Source organism: Elephantulus edwardii, unplaced genomic scaffold (genome assembly GCF_000299155.1).
Source record: "Elephantulus edwardii isolate Elephantulus edwardi_28Jun2011 unplaced genomic scaffold, EleEdw1.0 scaffold00015, whole genome shotgun sequence".
NCBI classification, from domain to species: Eukaryota; Metazoa; Chordata; class Mammalia; order Macroscelidea; family Macroscelididae; genus Elephantulus; species Elephantulus edwardii.
The window spans coordinates 17,477,990-17,499,907 of record NW_006399765.1 but is presented as its reverse complement, the minus strand read 5'-3'; the positions used below and the strand labels follow the sequence as shown (position 1 = coordinate 17,499,907).

Genomic DNA, 21,918 nt, shown 5'->3' with positions numbered 1-21,918 from the left:
CCCCATTTGAATTTGTCCCCAGTGTTTGTTAAAGTAAGTGGTGGTACTATATTTATTATTATTTTACTATAATTAAAATAAAAGCCCCGTTTCCTCATTCACAGCTGTCACATTTGAAGTGTGCAGGGACGCTATGCTGAGCACCCAATACTGAATAGTGCAGGTCCTTTGCCAGTGAAGGCTCTTTGGACAGTGGTCTATTGGGACCTGGAGGGGAAGAAAACTTTGCCTCTTGTCACAGACCTGGGGTCCTTTCCTCACCCCTCCCCCAAAGCGGGGACTATCAGAGCGTTCAGGGTCATTTCATCCTGTCCATGACCAGAATGCCTTTCCCATCATCCTAGTCTAATGGGTGTTCTAGCAGGACTTCTATGCCTTCAGGTACAGGAAACTCACCCCCTTGAATAAGATTTCAGACTGTTGTTGGTCCACTTTGCTATTTGGATTTTCTAAAGGAAACAAATTTCTGCCTCTTGAGAGATTCTTGTTGTTTCTGGGTCTCCTCCGGAGATTGTATTGCTGTTGAGCCCAACTTATAGTGATCCTATGAACAAAAAAGGCCTAAAGACTTTCTGTAACTATCATCATTTATCAAAGTTTGTAGAGTTTCCAGAGGCATGCTGTTTAGGAAGTGTTGAGTGTTGTTGTTATAGTAGTGTACCGTCGAGTCGGAACTGACCCACGTATGGCGAGTTTTCAAGGGCAGTTAATTGCACAGGAGGAAATTGCCCATCCTTCTTCCATGGAGCTGGTGGATTCGAACCGTGTTTTTTGAGGTTTCAGCACAGCTTCTTGCCACTAGGCCATGAGTGTTCTCTCTAGGGTTGCACTAGGCTGCATGTAAGAATCAGCCCGAAACTTAGAAGAAATGCCTGATGTTTTACTTCCCCAAAATCATCCAGTGACAACCCTCTGGAGCAAAACAGGGTAGTGTGTGGGTGCCTCTGTGAGTCGGGGCAGGTTCCAACGATGACGGTGGTGTCTTAATATTTTTTTCACTTAAGGTGGGAAGGTCAGAGCGAGGTCGCTGTGACAGCTTCATGACGCTCTCAGACACCCACCTCCATCCATCTTTCCTTCCCACCATCCTTAGAGTGTAGCTTTTGTCCTTTAGGGGGACTGTTGCACCCCTAGTTCCACATCTGCATCCAGTTAGGAAAAGGAAGGAGCAGAGACAGAAGAGGCAAAAGCTTCTATTCACTGGGAGTTGACATCCACTCCAGGGGTTTCTCACCATCAAGAAAACAAAGGTCCCCACCACTGGCAACAGTGATAGGCAACAGGATAGATGACGAAAGGATTGAAATTGTCAATGATTTCATCTTCCGTGGATCAACAGTCAACATCTTTGGTACTAGTAGCCAGGAGATTGAAGACATAGTGCATTGGGAAGGTGTAGTCAGGGACCTCTCCAAATACTCAGGAGCACTGATGTCAGTTTTAAGACAGTGATGAGATATGCCTGATTGAGGGTGTGATCTTTTCAGTCACTATGCGTCTGAGAGCTGGACACTGACTAAGGATGACAGAAGAGGAACTGGTGCCTTTGAGTTGTGCGGTTCGAGAAGTGTACTGAACATGCATAGACTGCCAAAGGAACAAACAGATATGTCTTGGAAAAAGTACAGCCGGGGCGCTCCTTGGAGGCAAGGATGATAAATCTTCATCTCTCACACTTTGGGCATGTTGCTAGGAGAGACTGCTCCTTGGAAAGGGAGATGCTTGGAAAGATGGAGGGTCAGCAAGAGAGAGGAAGACCCTCCAAGAGGTGAATTGACACAGTAATTTCAGCATTTGGCTCCGATAGTGTCTCAGAGATGAGGGGGATGGCACAGGACAGGACAGGGTTCAGATCTGTTCATGGGGTTGCCTTGAATCATACTCAACTCAGGGGTACCCAACAACAACAACAATGACAACCGTCAGGGCTTTATTTTCTCCTACATCTCATTGGCCAAAACTGGGTCACATGGCCATATTTAGTAGCAGAGGAGTCTGGGAAGGTTATTCTTGTAAGCCATACATTTCCTTCTTCCCTGTTCATCAGGAAGAAGGAAGAGAGTTAAGTGCACAGCCAGCAGTGCTTGGCCCTGGATGTTCCTTTAGAAGTTTAGAGACTGTATCGGAACAGTCTTGAACTTTCTCTGCTTAATTCCTTCACCTGACCTCTCTGTTTTCAGGCATTCTCATTGTCTCCATTTCTGACTGGAGACACAGAGGCACAGAAATCAGTAAGTGGTCAGGAACATAGGCCTTGGGGTTGACCGCGTTCATTCTTTGGGGAGGTCCCTCCACGAGCCTCAGTTTCCCTGCTGAACAATGCGGTGGGAGTTACTATGATAGCATTGAGGGTTTTGTGAGGACGGAGTGAGCTAAGTCCTGACCGCAGGGCCTGGTGCCCAGCAGTCACTGGGTAGCAGTGGTGAAGTGTTTATTGCAATAGTTTCTCCTCTTGTTCCATCCTGGTTGTTATGTTAGTGACCATGGAGTTGGGTCTGTCTCAGGTGACCCCAGGTGTTCACAGGAGAACTGCCCACAGGGTTTTCAAGGCTGTGCTTTCAGAACTAGATGACCACGTCTTTTTGTCCAAGGTGCTTCTGAGTGATTATGAATCCCTGACTGTTTGGCTGCTAGCTGAGTGCTTAATTGTTTGCACCACCAGGGCCTCTGTTATTCTTGCTACATTTATTATTCCTAGTGTTGTTGGTTGGGAACCAGAGAACTCAGACAGGGACAACCCTCTGGCAGGGCCACCCCAATCTTTTCAGCATCTCTGGGACAGGAGATCACTCCAGGGAGTACGTCTCTCTTCATGTTTGGAGGGGGGTGTGTCCTGGGTCATGGAGTGGAAGGAGGGGCTGCATTCAGGAGCCATTACTAAAGCCATCATCAGCCACACCATGTCCTTTGCAGGGAGGACTATCACATTACTGCTGAAACGCCGTTCCCCTCAATCCAAGCTTCATGCAATCCTATCTGGGAAGAGGTGTGACCACAAGGTCACGGCAGATCTGTGCCAGGACTCTCAAACCCAGCTGACAGAAGCCAGACCAGAAGCCTAGCAAGGGGAGGGGGTCCCCAGGCTCTGGCTCAGGGCTGACGAATGGGAACACAATAGTGAGCTCCCCAGAAGGACTGTGATCAGAGGCTAAACGGAACAATCCTCCCAGCTCCAGGCCTGCATCTCCCCAGCTATCCTAATATGCGTAGCTGTCAATATTGTAAACATTTGTAAAGGTATAGAGACAGCATCATGCAATAGAAAACCGAAACTGGAGGCCCTCAGGATTTCCTGTTTGTTTGTTTATTCATTCATTCATTCATTTAATTTTATTTATGTATTTTAAAGACAGTTTACAGAGACTTAGGGTTTCCAGTCATTCATTGTTGCACTTTTCTCCTTGCCCACCCCCCTTCCCCCCATTCACTCTTCTCCTTGAAAAGAAAAAGAAAAACTTTCATTTTTATGCAATCCCTCTCCACAATGCAGCCTTGACTCTGGACTTCTGTAATAACAGGAATACCCATTCATATGCCCCTTTTAAATAGTTCTCTCCCTCATCTGTTTCAATGCAATATACATCATTCCTCCCCTCCTTTTCTGTCTTCTTTCAATCCTGATGTCAGTCCGTTTTACAATTCCCCTTTTATTTTATACACATTATTTTTAAGTAGTTTCCACATCCATATGGTTCAAATGTCTTTTATCCCTGTCTCCATTTTGTTTCTATCTCCACACACCATTAAGAAAATTAGTCAACTCATTTGCAATGGAGCCAATTCTGATCTGTGCCAAGTCATCGCTCTCTGGGAAAGCTGAGTGATGTCTTCCTATGTGGTTTATAGCACTTCAGAAATCTGTTCGAGGGTCTGCTATGAATTGGTTCTAACTCCGTGGCAGTGAGCTTGAATTTGAGTTGAGTAATCGTTTGTACCAAGCCTTTCTCAAACCCGTGGCGGTCATCAATCCTGACCCAGAACCATTCTAGAGGACAGAGCAGAACTGCCCCATAGAGTTTCCAAGACTTCAGACTCTCTGTAGAAGCACACTCCCACCATCTTTTCTCCCATCGAGTGGCTGGCAGGTTTGAACCACCAACCTCTGAGTCAGTGGCTGAGGGTTTAACCACTGGACCACTAGGGTTCTTTTCAAGCCCCATTTCCACTGACACTGAGTTGGTTCCAACTCACATCAACCCTCTGTGGGATTCCCAAAGCTGTAAATCTTTATGGAAGAAGAGTCTGTCTTTCTCCCAAGAAGCAACTGGCGAGTTTGAACTGTGAACTTTTGGTGAACAACTCGACACTTTGTGCTCTATTCCACTAGGGCTCTTTTTAACGTTCCATAGGCAGCCAGTATTTGTAGCTTCTTCCCTTGTCTTCTGGAGTTACTTTATTCATATATTAAGTTACTTTGTTTGTATATTAAGTTGGATCATATGGAATGGTTGATACTTGACCATGTTTGGCATAAAGATGGTCCTCAAGCCAAACTCGCTGCCGTTGTGTTGATTCTAAGTCATGGTGACCCACCATCTGATCTCTGAGACTGTAAATCTTTATGGAAGGAGAGGCTCATCTTTCTTCTGTGAAGCACCTGGTGGATTTGAACCACTGACTTTTGGGTTAGCAATTGGATGCATTATATACTATGCTACGAGAGCTCCTACTGAAGGTTAGGTTTATACAGTTTAACCTAATTTAGGCAAATGCATGTTTAGAAACCGATTTCCCCTTTACTTGATCAAGAACCAAAAAGAATCAGTTGCCATGGTGTCACTTCTGTCTCAAAGCAACCCTGCGTGCTGTAGGGGAGTGTGTTGCAGAGTTTATTGTGCCCTTAGAGAAAGAGTTTGCCAGGCCTTTCTTCCAAGGTACCTTTGAATGTGTTTGAACTGTCAACCTTCTAGTTAGTAGTCAAGTGCTTAACTGCACCACCCAGGACTCTTCTAACACAGAAGGTAAGCCATTATGCATGTTACTTTGAGCCTTTTTTTCTTTGTGTTTCTTATCTGTTGCTGGGCGATCTCCTCCTGTGCAATTTACTGCCTCTGCAAACCCGCTGAAGGGTCAGCTAGGGGTCATTCTGAATCAACAGTAGTCTATTGGAGAGTTTTCCAAGCAAATAACTTTATCATTATTATTTTTTTTTATTGAGGCAAAGTTCATATAACATGAAACGAACTGTTACCAATTTGCTTTTCTTTTCTTTTTTAATCCTCCTGTGCTGTTACCTGTTGCTTGGTGACGTCGAGACAGTACCATCTCATAGTGACCTCAAGTGTGACAGAAGGGAACACTGGCCTGTCCCACACCATCCCCACAACCGTGCACTGTGCTGTACCCATTGTTAAAGCCACTGTGTGCACCACCCACCTGGCATGCCGTCATCTCTCTGTGCCATCCCATAGTCAGGCACCTGTTGTTGAGTGTGGTGATTTCTATACTTAAGTTGCTAAAATACCATTTCACCCAAGGGCCTTCTGTCTGCAGAATATTGTTGTAATTGTTATGTCATTGAGTCAGAAATAACTCAGAGCGAATCCTCCAGTGTTTTTAGAGGCTATAAATTGCACTGGTGGAGATTGTCCATCCTTCTCCCACAGAGCAGCTGGTGGATTTGAACCACATCCCTTTGGGTCGGCAGCTTAGCTCCTTAACCACTAGGCAGCCAGAGCTAGAATAATAAGGTAGCCGGTTGTGGCTCTCTGTGCTCATCTGAGTTCCCATCCACATCGCCTAAGAGTGAGGCTTCTTCTGCCAGTGTCTTACTGAGTGACCTTGAACAAGTCCCTGCCTCTCTCTTGACCTCTGTTCCTGGAGCTCTGTGCTCTCCTGCATTTGGGAAAGATAGCCGTCTCCAACTTGCCTCCACTCTGAGCCTTTCCCATGCCCCAGCCATGTGAGCTACTGTCCTGTGGCTGCTCTGAGAGATGACCTCAGCCCAGACAGAGTCCAAACGCCAGATGAGATCAGCGTGGAGGAGCAGGCAGAGGGACCAGCATGGACGAAGGCACAGAGCTGTGACGAGCTGGGCAGGAGGGCTTCCGAAATGCCAGCTACCAGTGTGCCTTCCGCAGTCGTCTTGTGCCCACATGCCATCTGGGTTAATAGCCCCTTACTTTTTAAAACAATCTTTTGACTTTTATAAACCTAAATTTATTTTTATAGAGGAACTTTTGATCATTACCATAAATAGTAATCTAGCCTTAGAAGAAGTTAGCCAAAAAAGAAAGAAGAAAAAATACAATGAAGCAAAACATCGTTAAATCTTCCCTCAGTGCCACAGGCTCAGATTCAAGGCTGCCTATTGCTGTTCTCTCCCTCTCTCTCTCTCTCTCTCCCTCTCTCCCTCCCTCCCTCCCTCCCTCCCTCTCCCTCTGTCTCTCTCTGTGCGTGTGAGAGAGAGAGATATAAAGGGTGAAGGAGTATGAGAGCTATTTAAAGACCTTTCATCACCCAATGAGACTTGCTTATTGATGAAATCAGGATGTTAAAATATAATTTTATGACAACTATTGTAGAAATGGCACAGAATGAAAAAATGCTTCATTCTGCTATCCATAGATAGGGTCACTATATGCCCTGTGAATTGGAAATGATTCAACAGGTACCTCCCCAAAATAGTAAAGACAACATGTTACGTCATAGATAGATAGATAGATATAGATATAAATATAGATATAGATAGATAAATTTTAAGGAGACAGTGTTCAGGGGGGTGAGGATGGGCAGGGGAGAAATCAGAGGGTCGCATAATGTGGTGGGTGGAGGGAGTAGGGGAGAAGTAAAGGAAATGGGAAAGATCAGGGGGGATCTGGAAAGAGGGTCATGCTGGGCGTAGTTTGATGGTGATTAATTTAAAAAAATATAATGAAGGGGAATGGTTGTATGAAACACAAGGTGAGTGAAAGATAGTATGAAACACAATGTGAATGAAGGATAATGTGAAATACAATGTATACAAACTTTATAAGCAAACCAATATAAAGAAGAATAAAGAGACAGTGTTACCCAATGGCCTGGTACCACTCTGGGCATCTCATACCTTGGAGACAGAAAACAGGTTACTTTTTGAGTCGATGCCTCATTCCTTGTGGGAATGAATGTCAGAGTAGAACTTCCCCCAAAGGGATTTCAGTATAGAATTTTTGACACTGGATTGCCAGACCTTTCTTCCTGGATTCCTTGAGTGGACTTTGATTAACTGCCGAACACTTTGCACCACTTCTCCCTCACTCATTGAGTTGGTTCTGATTCATAGTGACCCTCCGGCAGTGACCACAGAGACTGTGAATCACAGGGGAAGAGACTGTCCCTCCATCTCCCTTGGACCCGATGGGGGATTTGAACTGTCAGAGATGTGCAGCCTTTGGGTCGGCATTGCAGCTCGCTGTGGACCACACCATCAGAGCTCCCTTTGTGCCATCCAGGAGTTCCTTTCCCTCCTGTTTTTCTTTCAGAAGCCTTTTCCTTCCAGACTTGCATAATTTTCCTGTAGATCTTTTCAACCGGCCTATGAGTTCCCTGTGGCCACAACTTGGATGTTTTGTTTTGTTTTGTTTCACGACTTAGGTTTTACATTTCCTTAAAGCCGTGTTATGTTGTCTCACTCCTGTATTCAGTAAAACCCCAAATGATATCCTGCTGCTGTTAAGTTCTGGCTGGCTGCTAGCGACCTGTGTTGTAATCCTAATGGGAAGAGAATGCCCATCTTTGTGTGTTTAGTAGGCATTTTCTGCATAGCAGGCATGAAGGAGGGCAGGGCGAAAGACAGAGGAGGCGGGGAAGGAGCACAGGGCAAGGAACACAGGGCAGAGGCTCTATTCCTGTTGTGCTTGGACTGTGGGCAGATCCCTTCAGGTCTAGTCCTGTATTTTCATCTGTCTCATGTTCCTTCCTCATTTTCCTCGGCTCCAGCTGGGCCAGGCCCATCACTACATGGTAACTGTGATGCTAGTAGCCATTGTTACCATTGTTTCATTCAACAGATTTTCATGGACTACCCGCTGTGGCTCAGACCACGTTCTATGCCCTGGAGGTTCTCAGTGACCTAACTCTCTTCCTTCATGGAGTTTAGAGTCTGCATTTGCAAAATGTCATAATAAGCAGAGCTACCTAGGCTTCATCTCGTTTTATCCTCACGAGACCCTGAAAGGTAAAGGAATCAATCCTTAGCGCCATTGTCCTGCAGCAGAAAGTAAGGCGAGAAAGTCATATGAGTTGAAGGTCAGCCTTGCCTGGTCTTATGCCATCCACGACCCACTCACTACAGAGACCATTGTGATGCAGAGGGTTTTCATTGGCTGGTGTTGGGAAATAGATCACCAGGTCTTTCTTCTGCATCCCTCTTAGTCTGGAAGTTCCACTGAAATCTGTTCAGCATCCTAGTAACATGCTGGCCTCCATTGACTGGCATTGATTGGTGGTGGCTGCATGTGAGATGCAGTGGCTGGGGATTGAACCAGGGTCTCCGGCCTGGAAGATGAGGCATCTCCACTGAACCACCACTGCCCTCTTCAGTAAATAGCTCGTGATGAGCTGAATACCTTCATTTCCCTTGGACTCCAGGACAAATCTGGGTTTTAAATGCTTTTATCCTAAGTATTATTTCATGGAAAATCTGAAGAGCCGATGTGTTAAAACCAATAGGATCTTAGCACCCATGTGATACTCACGAAGTCCCAAATGCGGGGTTTGTTGCTGCAGGGATTATAGCAGTGAGAAAGACATAGTCCCAGCCGTCAAGGTCTTCAGCCTTAATTGGTTCTTTAGTGTCTTTAGTCTTTAAAGAGATGCCCACATGGCCCCATGTGCCTGGGAGAGTTCTAGTTCATGCAGCATGTCACCTTAAATCATGCCCTGACCTTAAATCTCAGATGCCCTACCTTGAACAATACAAACTTTGCAGTCACCTAAACACATTTTAGGATATAACTTTTGCCCTAAGAATTTTGCAAATACTAATTAAACCGCTTTCACTTTAGGAGGCTGGTACTATTATTATCCCCATTTCACAGGTAGGGAAGTGTAGGCACTGAAAAGTTAAACCACTTGCTCAAAGGTCACACAGCTAGGAAGAAGTTGTTGCTGGTTGTTGTTGTGTGCTGTCAAGTTGGAGCCGGTTCTTAGCCGACCCTCCAGTGGGTTTTCAGAGGCAGTAAGTCACAAGAGAAGAGATTGCCTGTCCTTTTCCTACAGGAAGAAGTAGGGATGGGATTTGAACCTGGAGCTTCTGGTGTCAGGTCAGCTGCTTCCTGGGCAAGAAATTCTGAGGGCTCCTCCCTGGCCCAGGCTGGCTGTGTCCCCCATGTCTTGACCAGGCTTAGGCTGTCACATGGTTTGCGTCCTAAGGACAGGGACTGGTTGGAATCTCCTCTGGAGCCCCAGTGCCTGGCACAGGCTTGGGCCCAGTGGGTTTCTGGAATTGCCTTTTGAACTAAGGGATGCAGTTTCCCAGGGTTGGGTTCTGAGTTCAGTCCCACCTCAAACCGACTGTGGTCTCTCCCTCCCCAGTCCGTGTGACAGCCGGGATGCCAGCGCCCAGGAGCAGACTGAACTGCCTGGAATTCCTTCTCCAGCTCTTTACCAGTTTTCAGAGCAGCCTGACATGGGTGCTCAGAGCTCGGCGTCACTGGGGGCTGCTCTGGGGACGCTGGAACGCCACCTCCAGCCCCACCTGAGGAGGGGCCCAGAGGCAGGGGTGGAGGGGGAGTGTGGCGCATGGGGAGGGCTCGGCTGTCACATTCCTCAGCTCACAGCTCTCCTGGACGCCTTGTCCTTATTTAGTCAGGAGCTGTCTGCTGACTCCAGCCCTGGGGGCCGCCACTGCTGGCCGGCTCACGGGGTGGCGAGGCTGGGCACACCCTGAGTGGGGTCCATGGGCTCCCAGACTCCCCAGTGTGAGATGAACAGACCCTGAGGAGGAAAAGCTCCATCCCAAAAATAATAAGGATCCCTGGTTGTACAGTGGTTAAAGCACTCAACTACTAACAGAGAATCGTGGATGTGAATCTTTTTAAAAAAATTTTTCTATTAATTGTTTGTGTGTGTACCCTCAAATCATATCTGACTGGTACAGGAGGAGATTGCCCCTCCTTTTCCAGCAGAGCATCTGGTGGATTCAAACCTCTTACCTCTGGGATTGCAGTGCATCTTCTTGCCAGTAGGCCACAGAGTTCTCTGAGGATGTGGATCTTCCACTCTATGGCAGAAAGAAGTGACGTTCTCCCATAAGGCGCGCAGCCTAGAAAACAGTGAGGCAGCTTTACACTGGCTCTGGTGGCCTCCTGGTAAGAAGTTGTGCTGCCAACCCAAAGGTATGCAGTTCGAATCCACCAGCAGAAGGATGGGCAGTCTCCTCCTGCATGATTTACTGCCCATGAAAACCTGCTGGAGAGTCAGCTATGAGTCAGTTCTGACTCGACAGCGCATAACAGCATAGGGTTGCTGTGAGCTGGCCTCAACTCAAAGCGGGACATGATGTGGTAGAAATAGTAGGCAGGAGGCTCTGGCGGCACATTTAAGCACTCAGTAGCTAACTGGAGGGTTGGTGGTTCAAACCCATTATGTGGGTCTGTAGAAGAGAGATCGATGACCTGGCCCTGTGGGGATAATGGCCAAGAAAAAGCCCCGTGCCATAGTTCTCTGTCACGTGGGGCTGATATGGGTGAAATCAGTGCTTTGACACATGACAACACATGACTACATGCCAGGGCAAGAAGACATTCTGTAAGAGATCTTCCCTGACCCCAGGCTTTCTGCTGGGGTTTCGGAAGCCACCTCCATGTCTTGGCTTGTCCTGCCTGCTGTCATTGCAGTTCAGAGATGAAATTGCAGCTAGCATTCATGAAACCACTGCTCTTGTGTTTATCTCGGTTCACAGCAGTCATTCACAGAGTTTCTGCTACTGTAAGTCTTTACCGGAGGAGACTGCCCTCCTTTCTCCCACGGAGCGCCCGGTGCACCTGGCCGGCCTGCCTTACTGCTGTCAGCGGTCTGCCACGTTATGCACCTCATCACCTGTGACCCTAAGGCCTGCTGTCCTCATTGTGCTAGGCTAGTTACTTTCTATGTTCTGGGAGGGTAAGCTCCTTGGCCTCCCTGCCCACTGTTGTACCCTAGATCTGGACCGGGACCTGGCATACCTGACATAGGTGCTTCTTTTTATTGTTACGTGTTGTCGAGTCAGAACAGACCCGTAGCTGACCCTCCAGAGGGTTTTCAGAGGCAGAAAATCACATAGGACAAGATTGCCCATTCTTCTCCCACATAGCACCTGGTGGATTCAAACCATGTACCTTTGGGATTGCAGCACAGCTTCTGGCCACCAGAGGTCCCTTGTGCTAGTAAACACTTTTATTGACTGAGCATATAAATACCTACATATGCCTCACTTAATCAATCCTCACAATGATCTTAGATGATAACTAAGCACATTTACAAACCCACTTTACAGGTAGGGAAATGAAGCTTTCTGCTTTAGCAAAGGTCACACAGGTTGAGAAGCTGCGAGATTTGACATCAGCTCGTAGGACTCCAATCTTAGCTAATGCTTCCACCATCTTCTTTTAGGAGAAGCCATGCTGGCACTCTCGGCTTCCCCTTGGAAAAGTTGGGTAATTGTTTTATCCTTAATTTTTTTTTTTATCTGGAACAACATGGATTGATAGTGACATCCACCTTGGATGATGTTGTGAAGATTAGAGAAGATGCCCCAGGCACGGGTCTTCACGTGGTGCCTGGCGTGTGTTTACTCCGTGAATATTATAATAGTGACGGTAGTGGTGACGATGATGGGTCCTAGGGGACTCAGCGTCCTCCTGGCTAGATTGGCCCCAAGGAGCAGAGAGGGTGAGAAGTGAGACCACTTTCCAAGAGCAGGCTCTGTCCCTCTCCCAGGGACAGTTAGGACCCCTGGGCAGAGTTAAACCCAGGTTTCCAGGGCAGATGTTCCTGGAGTTCTGGTTAGCATCCAGGGCTGCTGTCTGTGATGTCCAAACCTCCAGCCTTCTGGTTGGCATGTACCATTTTCTGCAACACCCATGGATGCCTCTCTGGTATGATAGGACGATATGTCCCCACATGACTGTCTTACAATAACGTCCGAGATGTATTAGTTTCTGATGGCTAACCATAAAAAAGGAAAAAAAAAATCACAGATTTGGCCATTTTAAACAACGCAGATTTACTCTCTAATGGTCTTAAAATCAGTCTCACTGGGCTAAAAAAGTCAAGGGCTAGCGCTTTCTGAAGTCAGAGTTCAAGTCCACCTACTTCTCCGTGGGGAAAAGATGGGCAGTCTCCTCCCATGCAGTTTACAGCCTCTGAAAACCCATGGAGGGTGTGCTGTGAGCCAGTTCTCACTCTGCGATGCGTGACAGGAACTGCTCCAGGACAATCTTTCAGTCTCGAGTTCCTTCATTTAACTAGAGCTGCAGAGTCCCTTTTGCCATACAAATGGACAGTCATAGGTTCTGGGACTTAGGGCCTGGTGTCTTTGCTCCATCATTCAGCCTGCCACCTCTGTTAGGGGTTAACGTGTAGTTAGTCCTCTGTGAGCCGTAACTCTTAGCTGCTTCACCTCCCCGCTTCTAGGTGTCTGTGTGGGGGGCGCATCACCACTGCTCACTCGCTGGAGGAACCTTCGCCACAGGGCTGCTGGCTCTTCTTTAAGAAGAGAAGAATCACCCTGTGACCTGATCCAGAAGAGGCCTTGGGCCACCATGGCCTGGGCTTTCTGGGTGGGAACTTCAGACTACCGTCTGAGGTGGTGGCACAGGACGCAGGCATAGAGCCCTCCCACCGCCTTCACTGGACAAATCCACTTTCTAAACTTTGTAAGCACTTTTATCCAGCTAGGTGCATTACGGGTTACATCTCAAAGTGGAGCTATAACTTGATCTCACGTACTTTGGGCATGTTGTTAGGAGGGCCAGTCCTTGGAAAAAGTGCTCTCCATCGTGCTTGGAAAGATGGGTAAATGCAGGAGAGGAAGACCCTCGATGAGATGGATCACACACTGACTGGAAAGGTGGGCTCGTCTGTGTCAGAGACGATGTGGATGGCACAGGATGGGACGAGATTCAGAGCCATCATTCACAGGGTTTCCATGAGTCATAGTCAATCTAATGGCCCTTAACAACCACAAATGCATGGTGTCCATTAATTCACTCTGTGTTTCCAGCAACTAAACGAGATGGGGACTGTTCGAATTCCATTTTTAAAAAAAGTATAATTTCCATTTTATTTTCAGACGCGTTTCTTCTTCAGCCTTTAAGGAATCAAATCCTTTCATGGGCTTTGGTGGTGGTCGTGGGGCTGCACCTGCAGGTCTAAATCTAGGTGGAGGTGTTCGGTCGTTCCCGGCTTCACAAGATCGGTTCCTCACCACCTTGCTGGGAATGGCACAGCTCACACAGTAGTGCAGTTTCACGTAGAGCTTTGGAAGCACGTATGAGTCGAAGACACTCGCTTTGGAAATGTCCCTGACGGCAGCTGCCTCTACTATATTTCGGATTACGAAATTAATTGCCTTGTCTCTGGGCACGCACCGCACCGGGCGCAGTTCGTGCGGTGAATAGGCTGCATGTGGCCTCAGCCCTTTTTTGGCATGACTGTTGTTTCTCCTTTTCTTTGTCATGTTGGAAGCGAGGGTCTGAGAGATCAAATTCCACTTTAAACACCACTTGCTCTTGAGTTGAAATTGTCCGACTTCTGCCAGCATGTGTGCCTGAGTGAAACGGTGCTCCCTGGGGATTTCAGTAGCTGATCTTTTGAAAGTAGATTGCCAGGCCTTTCTTCCAAGGCATCTGCCTCTGGGTAGACTCAAACCTTAAACCTTTGGTGAGGAGCTGAGTACATGAACTGTTTGCACCACTCAGAGTCTCCAAGCAATCCACAAATAGGTGCTGAATGAATGAATGAATGAATGAATGGCTGCCTGGGCTCAGCTGCCTCTTTAAGGCGGGGAGGATGGAAGAAAGGAAAGGGTGGCCTGGCAAAGAGCCTGAGCGAAGACTCTGAGTCCATTGTGTCCAGTGAGTTTCCCCCTTTGGCCAAAGGAAGAGACCACAGTCTGGGAAGACCACTGGGAAGGCGAGGTCATGGCTGCTGCCGCAGGAGTGAGGGGCTAGGGGGGCACAGAGGCCAGGCGAGGGGTGCTCTCAGATACTGTTCGGATGTGCTGCCCCTGTCCCAGGGCTACCAGCCTTATTTTTAACCCTGCTGACGAGCAAGAATCCGAATGAAATCTAGAAGTGCGGCCTAGCCTTGCCCCTCCCCCTGCCCCAGTTACTGCTCCCTTCCCCTCCTCCCAGGGGTCCTGATGGTGCAGAGCTTAAAACATTTGGCTGCTAACCCAAAGGATACAATCCACCAGTCCCACAGCGGGAGACGGATGCAGCCATCTGCTTCAATAAAGGTAGAAAACGTGCAGAAAACCCCTACTGCCATTAGTCCAGCGCATAGAGACCCTCTGTTGGGTTTCTGAGGTGTTAATCGTTATGGGCGGGAACTGCCCATCTTTCTCCCTCAGACTGGCTCAGTTCACAGCCCAGCATGCAACCTGATATGCCGTCAGGGCTTCTCCCTTCTCTGTACGGGCACTTCTCCTCTGTCCTGTGGGGTCACTGTGAGTTGGAATGGACTTGAGGCAGTAGGGTGGGTTGGGGACCATCAGGGCAGAGTGTTCTGCCCTCACTCAGGGCCATGGGCCAGGATACTAGGAGAGGAAACAGTTCCTTTGTTTTTCAGCAGGACTTTGACTTAGGACTTTATTTTGAGCACAGAAGGGAGCTTTGCAAGGAGCACTGGTGATGTAATAGTTAAGTGCTCAACTCTTGACTGAACTGGTGATGGTTCGAACCCAGTGGCTCCAAGGAAGAAAGCCTGGGTGATTGTCCAACCAGATTACAGCCTGGAAGACTGATGAGGCGGCTGAAATTGACTCAACAGCACACAAAAACAACAACAACACTGGGGAGCTTTGCAGAGACATTGGTGGTTCGCTGGCAGGATCCCCACCTCCCATGCAGGAGACCTGAGCTCCATTTCCATGGAACACATGAACACTGTCACTGTCTGTCAGCCGGCAGAGTCTCGCATGTTACTCTGATACTGAACGGGTTTAGGCAGAGCTTCCAGACTAAGACTAGAAAGAAAAGCTTAGTGAACTACTTCCCCAAACCAGCAAAGAGAAAAGGGTTACGAAAGCTTCCTCTTGGCCCGGTCCGGTCCTGAGAGTCATGGGCAGCTAATGACAGCAGGGCGCCCTGCAAAGCTTTGAAGTGAGGCGTGAGACCATCAGATGTAGGGCTTCCAGGGGCTCAGGTGCTGCTGTGTGCGTGGTCTTGCAGGGTGGCAAGGAAGAGGGAGCAGGAGGACTGGCAGAGGGATGGAGAGATGGGGTGGGTGAGAGAGGTAGAGGGGGTGGTTTGTAAGGGGCCAGGGAAACTAGATTCATGGAAACAGAACAACCAGATGGGAACTGATGAAGAATTATGGAGAATGTAATCTACTTCACTGAACAGTTTATGTACAAATTGTTGATTGAGAACCTGAATGTGTGAACCCACACCCCAAAACACAATGAAACATCACTTTAAAGATGTATTACTTAACTGGATTGCTGAGATGTGGGGCATTTCTCTAAATCTTTCCTCCGAACTAAGGTTCCTCTTCACCTCTCTGTTGTTGGGATGCTACATGCCATCAGGCGTTGGTGTTTGCTGGGATGTGGATGTGAGAGGATGGGAGGGAAGGTCTGGGGGCACTGGGATTCCTGGCTGGGAGACTGGGGCAGGTGCAGCATTCCTGAGATCTGAGACAGCAGTGGGGGCTCGCAGGGGGCTGGGCAGCTGGTGGACAGAGCTGAGACGTGGCCCTCCCGCAGCAGCTGCATGGCCTGAGGTTGGCAGCCCCTCCCGCCTGCAGGAGGCCCCACCCCTATCCTGACTGCTGGAGGGTGTACAGTTGATCCCCCAGAATCTTCCAGGCTCCGTGTGGAGACTCCTGCAACCCAGCTTCTCAGGCCACCAGGAAATGAGTGTCTCCCAGCTCACATTACCAAAAAAGGACATGTGCACCGTTTGAGGGTTGGCCCAGCTCTCCTCCCCCTCTGCTCCTACCACCACCTGGGCTTTCAGGTTCCCAGGGAAGTGGCTCTGAAGAGTGAAGTTCATTGTCTCAGATCCACTCTGTGGATCAGCCTGTGGACATGCAGGTCCCCCTCCTCACCTCCTCTCAGCTACCATCATCTTCGTCATGATTGGTGACAGTATGCCCTCCTAGTCCTGTCCAGGGCTAAATGCTTCCAGAAGCTCTCTCTCACTTGGTGTCCACAGCACCTCCAACAGGGGAGAAGTATTATCTCTGCTTTAGGAATGGAGAAGCCAAGGCACAGAGAAAAAAGTGAATCCCTGAGCTTCTGAGAGCCCTGATAATGCAGGAACTCAGAGGAAGCTAGTGGGCACTTCCTGCCAGTACAGCCTGACCTGGCCTTAAAAGGTTATTCATAGAGTTTTATCATCAAGGTTTTGTGTGGGTTTTTGTGGTTTTTTTTTTTTTAGAAATAGTGCATTAATTTCTTTACTTACTGACCCATCAACAATACGTTAAGACGAAGGTGAGAATGTCGTTTTTAGGTGCCACCAAGCCTACGATGACTCATAGTGACCCTGTGAACAACAGACCTGAAATGTGCCCTGTTCTGCGCCATCCTCACCGTCTGATAAGTTCAAGGTCATTGTTTCAGTTTGTCAATCCATCTTTTGAGCATCTTCATCTCTTTCTCTGACCTCCCACCTTTCCCAGCATGATGTCCTTCCCCAAGGACTGCGGACAACACACCCAACATATATAAGACAGAGTTTCACCATCCTTGTCTCTAAAGTGCATCCTGGTTTGTAAGGCAGCAGGGAAACTAGATTCATGGAAACAGAACAACCAGATGGGAACTGATGAAGAATTGCATACACATTACGGAGAATGTAATCTACTTCACTGAACAGTTTAATGTACAAATTGTTGATTGAGAACCTGAATGTGTGAACCCTCACCCAAAACACAATGAAACATCACTTTAAAGATGTATGTATTACTTAACTGGATTGCTGAGATGTGGGGCTTCTCTCTAAATCTTTTCTCTGAACTAAGGTTCCTCTTCACCTCTCTGTTGTTGGGCTCCTACATGCCATCAGGTGAATTCAGAGTGACCCCATGTGACACAGTAAAACTTCTGGATCAGGCACACCTTAGTCTCTACACTGACTTCGTTGCTCTTCAGTAGTCTGGAGAGGTCTCTGACAGCAGACTTTCCCAGTACAATTCATCTTTTGATATCCTGGCTGCTGGTACCAAGAGTGTTGATTGTGGAGCCAAGCAAGCCATTAACAATCTCAGTCTTTTCACCCATCTATCATGATGCCGTCAGTTAGCCTAGGGGTGAGGATCTTTGTTTTGGTTGTTTGGTTTTTCATACTGAGCTTCTAAATAAATAATAATAATAATAATAAAGAATAATAATAATAATACAGTAAAAACTTATGGGTAGCAGTGGGACATTGATGACATGCTGGACGAAGGGCCCCAGAGGTGACAGAGCAAACAAAGGACCACTGAGGAAGAGTCCCTCCTCAGAGTGGAGGCCACCTTGATGTGTAAAGTGTCCAGAAGGGAAGGTTTCTGGTCTTCCTTTTGTTGATAAACTTGAAAATGAGATGAAATGGTTACACATGCTCGTAATAACTCGAATGGGGACTGTGCAGTGTACAAATTAAGGAAAATTTGAAGTTGTCAAAAAGTAATAAATAATGGAATTGAACACTTGAAGATCAATATCCTAGGCGTAAGTAAGCGGAAATGGATGAATAGTGACTGTGTTTTTTTAAAATCAGACAACTAGTGGCCTACAAGGCTGGGAACAACAGAGTAAAGAGAGGTGTCACGTTTATCATCGGGAAGAGCATTTCAAGAGCTGTCCTAAAGCACATCTCTGTCAGTGAGAGCCGTATCCACATGGTTACGGAAAGACTAGTTAATAACAGAAGGAAAACTAGTTAATACCTTTCTGACACGTCTGTGCTGGCTCTCGATTTTAAGGTTTCCACTGCCCCCTCAGGTCCAATAATTCCCTTCAATGATTCACTGAACTCAGCAAAACATACAATTATACCTGTTTCTTGAGTGAAAGGGCACAAAAGAGGAGGCCCATAGAGTAAGGCTAGGAGGGTCCCAAACTTGGAGCTTCCGTGCCCCCGGGAATGTGTGACTCCTGGGGGGTCAGCGTCTGTCACCAACCAGGAAGCTCACTGGAGATTTTGTTGGGGTTTCACCACACAGATGATTGGCTGACTAGCTGGCCTTGATTAGAACTCAGTGTCCAGCTTCCCCCCAGCCCCCTCGCTACAGGTGTGTCTTTCTGGCACAACCAGTCTCCATTCTCTCTCACGTGTGGTCTGGAACCTTCTGTGTGCAACAAAGACACCGCAATTTCTTGAGAAGGTCCAAGGTTTTAGAAATCACCTCTCAGGAACCCTGAACAAAGGTCAGTCACCCTTGGAGAGAGAATCAGAACAGGACAGGGAAGGAACTAAGAGTCAAGACAGGATCCCTGCTCCAGCCTGCTCCAGGGGGCACACTGGAGCAGGAATTGCATCACAGGGTTGGTTCCCCTGGGGCAAAAGAGCTGGCCATTGAAGAACTCCACTGTTAACAGCAGCAAGGTCAGTGGTTAGAACCCACCAGTTGCACCATGGGAGAAAGATGGGGCTGTCTAGTTATGTAAAGATTTATAGCTTTGGAGACTCTCTCAGGCAGTGAGTTCTCTTTCCTGTAAGGGTGCTATGAGTTCAGATAGACTTGATGGCAGTGGCTTGTCAGTCAGCCATTGGTGGTGGCTCCCTGGGAAGGAGGAATAGATGGCCAGGTGGGTGTTTAACTTTGAGGACAACCTGCAATTTTCAAAGGCAACTGTGAGCTACTAGCCATCAGCTTTTCCAGCTGAAGGATAGTGACATTTGCCCAAAGAGAGGATCCAGGCAGGGCACCAAAGTGTCTACTCTTGTTGTTGGCTGCAGTCCTGTTAGTTCCCAACTCAGTGTGACCCAGTGGGGTGAGCACAATGGGCCCGAACACTGTCTGGTCCTGTACTGTCTCCATGGTCAGTTACCTGATGGGTCATTATGGTCCACAGAATTTTCATTAGCTAATTTTCAAAAGTGGATCACCAGACATTGCCTCCTACTCTTAGTCTAGATGTCTTGCTGAAACATGTTCCCATCACAGCAACAGGCAAGCCTCCACTGACGGAAGGTGGTGGCTGCACCTGAGGTGCATTGACTGGGAACTGAACCTGTGTCTTCCACGTGGAAGGCAGAGATTCTGCTCCCTGGACCACCATTGTCCTCACAGATGAGAAAAACCTATACCAGCCTCTTAACTAAAAAGCAACATTTTCTTCAGTTAGTGAAGTGGGTGGTAAAACATAATTCTATCAGCATTTGTCTGTAACTTTGTTCCAATAGAGCTCACATATTTTCACATAACCTTACTATTAACAGATACAGCCATTATTTTACTCTGTAAAATGTGGTAGTTGATAGATTTTTTGTTTAATAAAGAAGGACACATATTATTACATTAGAATTTCCTTTTCCTTGGTAATAAAATGTCAATAAAATTATGTGCCTTTGTTGCCCATCTTTCTCCCATTGAGTCACTGGAAGATTCAAACCATATACCTTTGGATTGGCAGCTCAGTTCCTTACCACTGTGGCATTGGGGTTTCCTCCCTTGGGGGATTGAAAAACTCAGACTCATTGCAGTGGAGTTGTTGGTTCTGACTCTTGGTAATCCTCCATTGGGTTTCTGAGGCTGCAAATCTGAACAGGAGAACACTGTCCACCCCTCTTCTGCTGGACTCAAACCACCAGAGTCACATAGCCTTTTGCTTACCAGCCCGACTGTAGACTTTGCTGCCATAGTGTGTTTGGAGGGTTACAGGGGAGATTTCTAATGGGCCAGACCTAGAAATAACATACACATTCCTGCCCACATCACGTGGACCAAACTCCACTGGCTGATCACATCTGTCAATTGCAAGGGAGGCTGGGAAGTGTCATCTGGTTCTCAGAAAGAAGAAGATGAGGTCACACAGGAGTTTGAGCAAATGTGCATTGACAACCGGAGTGAATGACTCTGCTGTCCAGGTGTGCTCTTTGTGGGCAGGGGAGGAGGGCAGAGGATGGTTCTCTGGAGGAATCCTGAACTCTTCTCATGTTGTCTCTTTAGGACAAGCCACGCCAAGGCCAAAGCTGAGGCAGCAGAACAGGCTGCCCAGGCTGCCAACCAGGAGTCCAACATCGCCCGCACGTTGGCCAGGGAGCTGGCTCCAGACTTCTACCAGCCAGGTAGGGCCAGCCAGGACAGATCGGGGCATGGACTCTGGGATGGTGAGCACTTTGCTTGCTGAAAAGCTGAGATGCCCATGTGGGTTCATGGATATTTGCGAGTTTTAGAAGGTGGGGCACACGGGGGGGGTGGAATGATGCAAGGGGACTTTAGGGGAGCACCCCTGTTCTCACCTTGCTAATATCAAATGGGCCTGTCGGAGACTCCCTGCTGAGGAGTTGAAAGGCACAGAGACAGCATGGAGAGAGGTGGCAGTGACTGAAAATCCCTATTGTACTGTTCTCCAGTGATGAGACCTTGGGCAAATTACTTAAGACCCATAAACCTCAGTTTCCAGATCTGTGAAATGGGAATAAGATGGTGCTTGCATTTTTGCTGTGGATTAAACATATGTACAGTGTGCAGAGTCCACAGAAGCAGCCAGTAACTGTTGGCTGTTGTTTCAGGATTCTGGTAAACTTCCAGACAGGATGATGAGTGCTGTGTGGTTAGAACAGGGAACGTGGGGGTCCCCAGAGGGGCATGGAATTCAGTCAGGCCAGTGGAAGTGTTAGAGAAGTGGCCCAGGCCCCAGGATAGGGTGACTTTTGAAGGCTGGTCAAGAGTTCATGGATCACTAACTAGACACAGTTCAAACTCAGATTTGGTAGGTCTGGGAGTGGAGCCCCTTGTGGCCTCATGGGGAGTTTCTGCTTACCCAAAATTGATGCTTGTCAGGCGGTTCAAATCCATCAGTGGCGAGAGAGACAGACAGAGAGAGACACACACACAGAGCAAGAGAGTGTGCACGAGAGAGAGTTATGTGTAATCTATCTCCTGGTTTAAGGTCCCACTGAAGGGTCAGCTATGAGTGGATTCCGACTCAATGGGCAGTGAGTTTTTTGAGAGGGGCAAAGCCCAGGAGTCTGCATTTCTAACAAGCTGTCAAGCCATGCCTATGCGATGTTGCCAGCTAGCTTGAGTATTCCATTTTGAGAAGTACCGGCACAAGCAGGATGAGTGAGTCTAGAGGAGGGTACTGGAGGTGGGAAGACATAGATCATGAGAACAGATGGCTTGCAGGGAAGCTAGATGCAAGTAGGCAGTAGGATGGGTGGTGAGGGGATCTTTGGGTAAAGTGGAAATGCTGCACAGAGCCACGAGGCCAGGGGACTGGTGTCCAAATTGTAGGCTTTTTAAGGTGAGTGTCCAGATTTGATTTGTGTTTTCTAAACATGACTTTGGCAGCAGCAAAAAGATCAGAGGAATGAGCTGAAAGATCATTGAGCATCAGTCTTCCCCGGCAGGTTCAGTGGGATTGACACAGTCACTTCCGGTCATGGGAGCTCCGGTCATGGAGCTCCTCCTGCTGGTCGCAGGAAGAATGACCACGGCTTTGCGTGGCCATCGCAACAGGTGTTTACTATGTGTGTTCCAGGCACTGTCAGCATTTTACCTGCATTTTCGCATTTTACCTTCCCGTGTTATGCAGAAAGCAGATGATATTAAGCATTTTTTTTATTTTTTATT

General features: G+C 47.7%; 1 protein-coding gene and 1 pseudogene across 1 annotated transcript in view; one reads left to right on the top strand and one right to left on the bottom strand.

The window, feature by feature from the left end:
* The window catches only part of JPH2 (junctophilin 2), a 79,348-nt gene that overhangs the window by 53,083 nt on the left and 4,347 nt on the right, over positions 1–21,918 (top strand). The window contains exon 4 of the mRNA XM_006881721.1: positions 20,290–20,408. Coding sequence (XP_006881783.1) covers positions 20,290–20,408 — 119 coding nt within the window. The remainder of the gene's footprint in view (positions 1–20,289; positions 20,409–21,918) is intronic.
* LOC102853387 lies at positions 9,632–13,642 on the bottom strand (annotated as a pseudogene).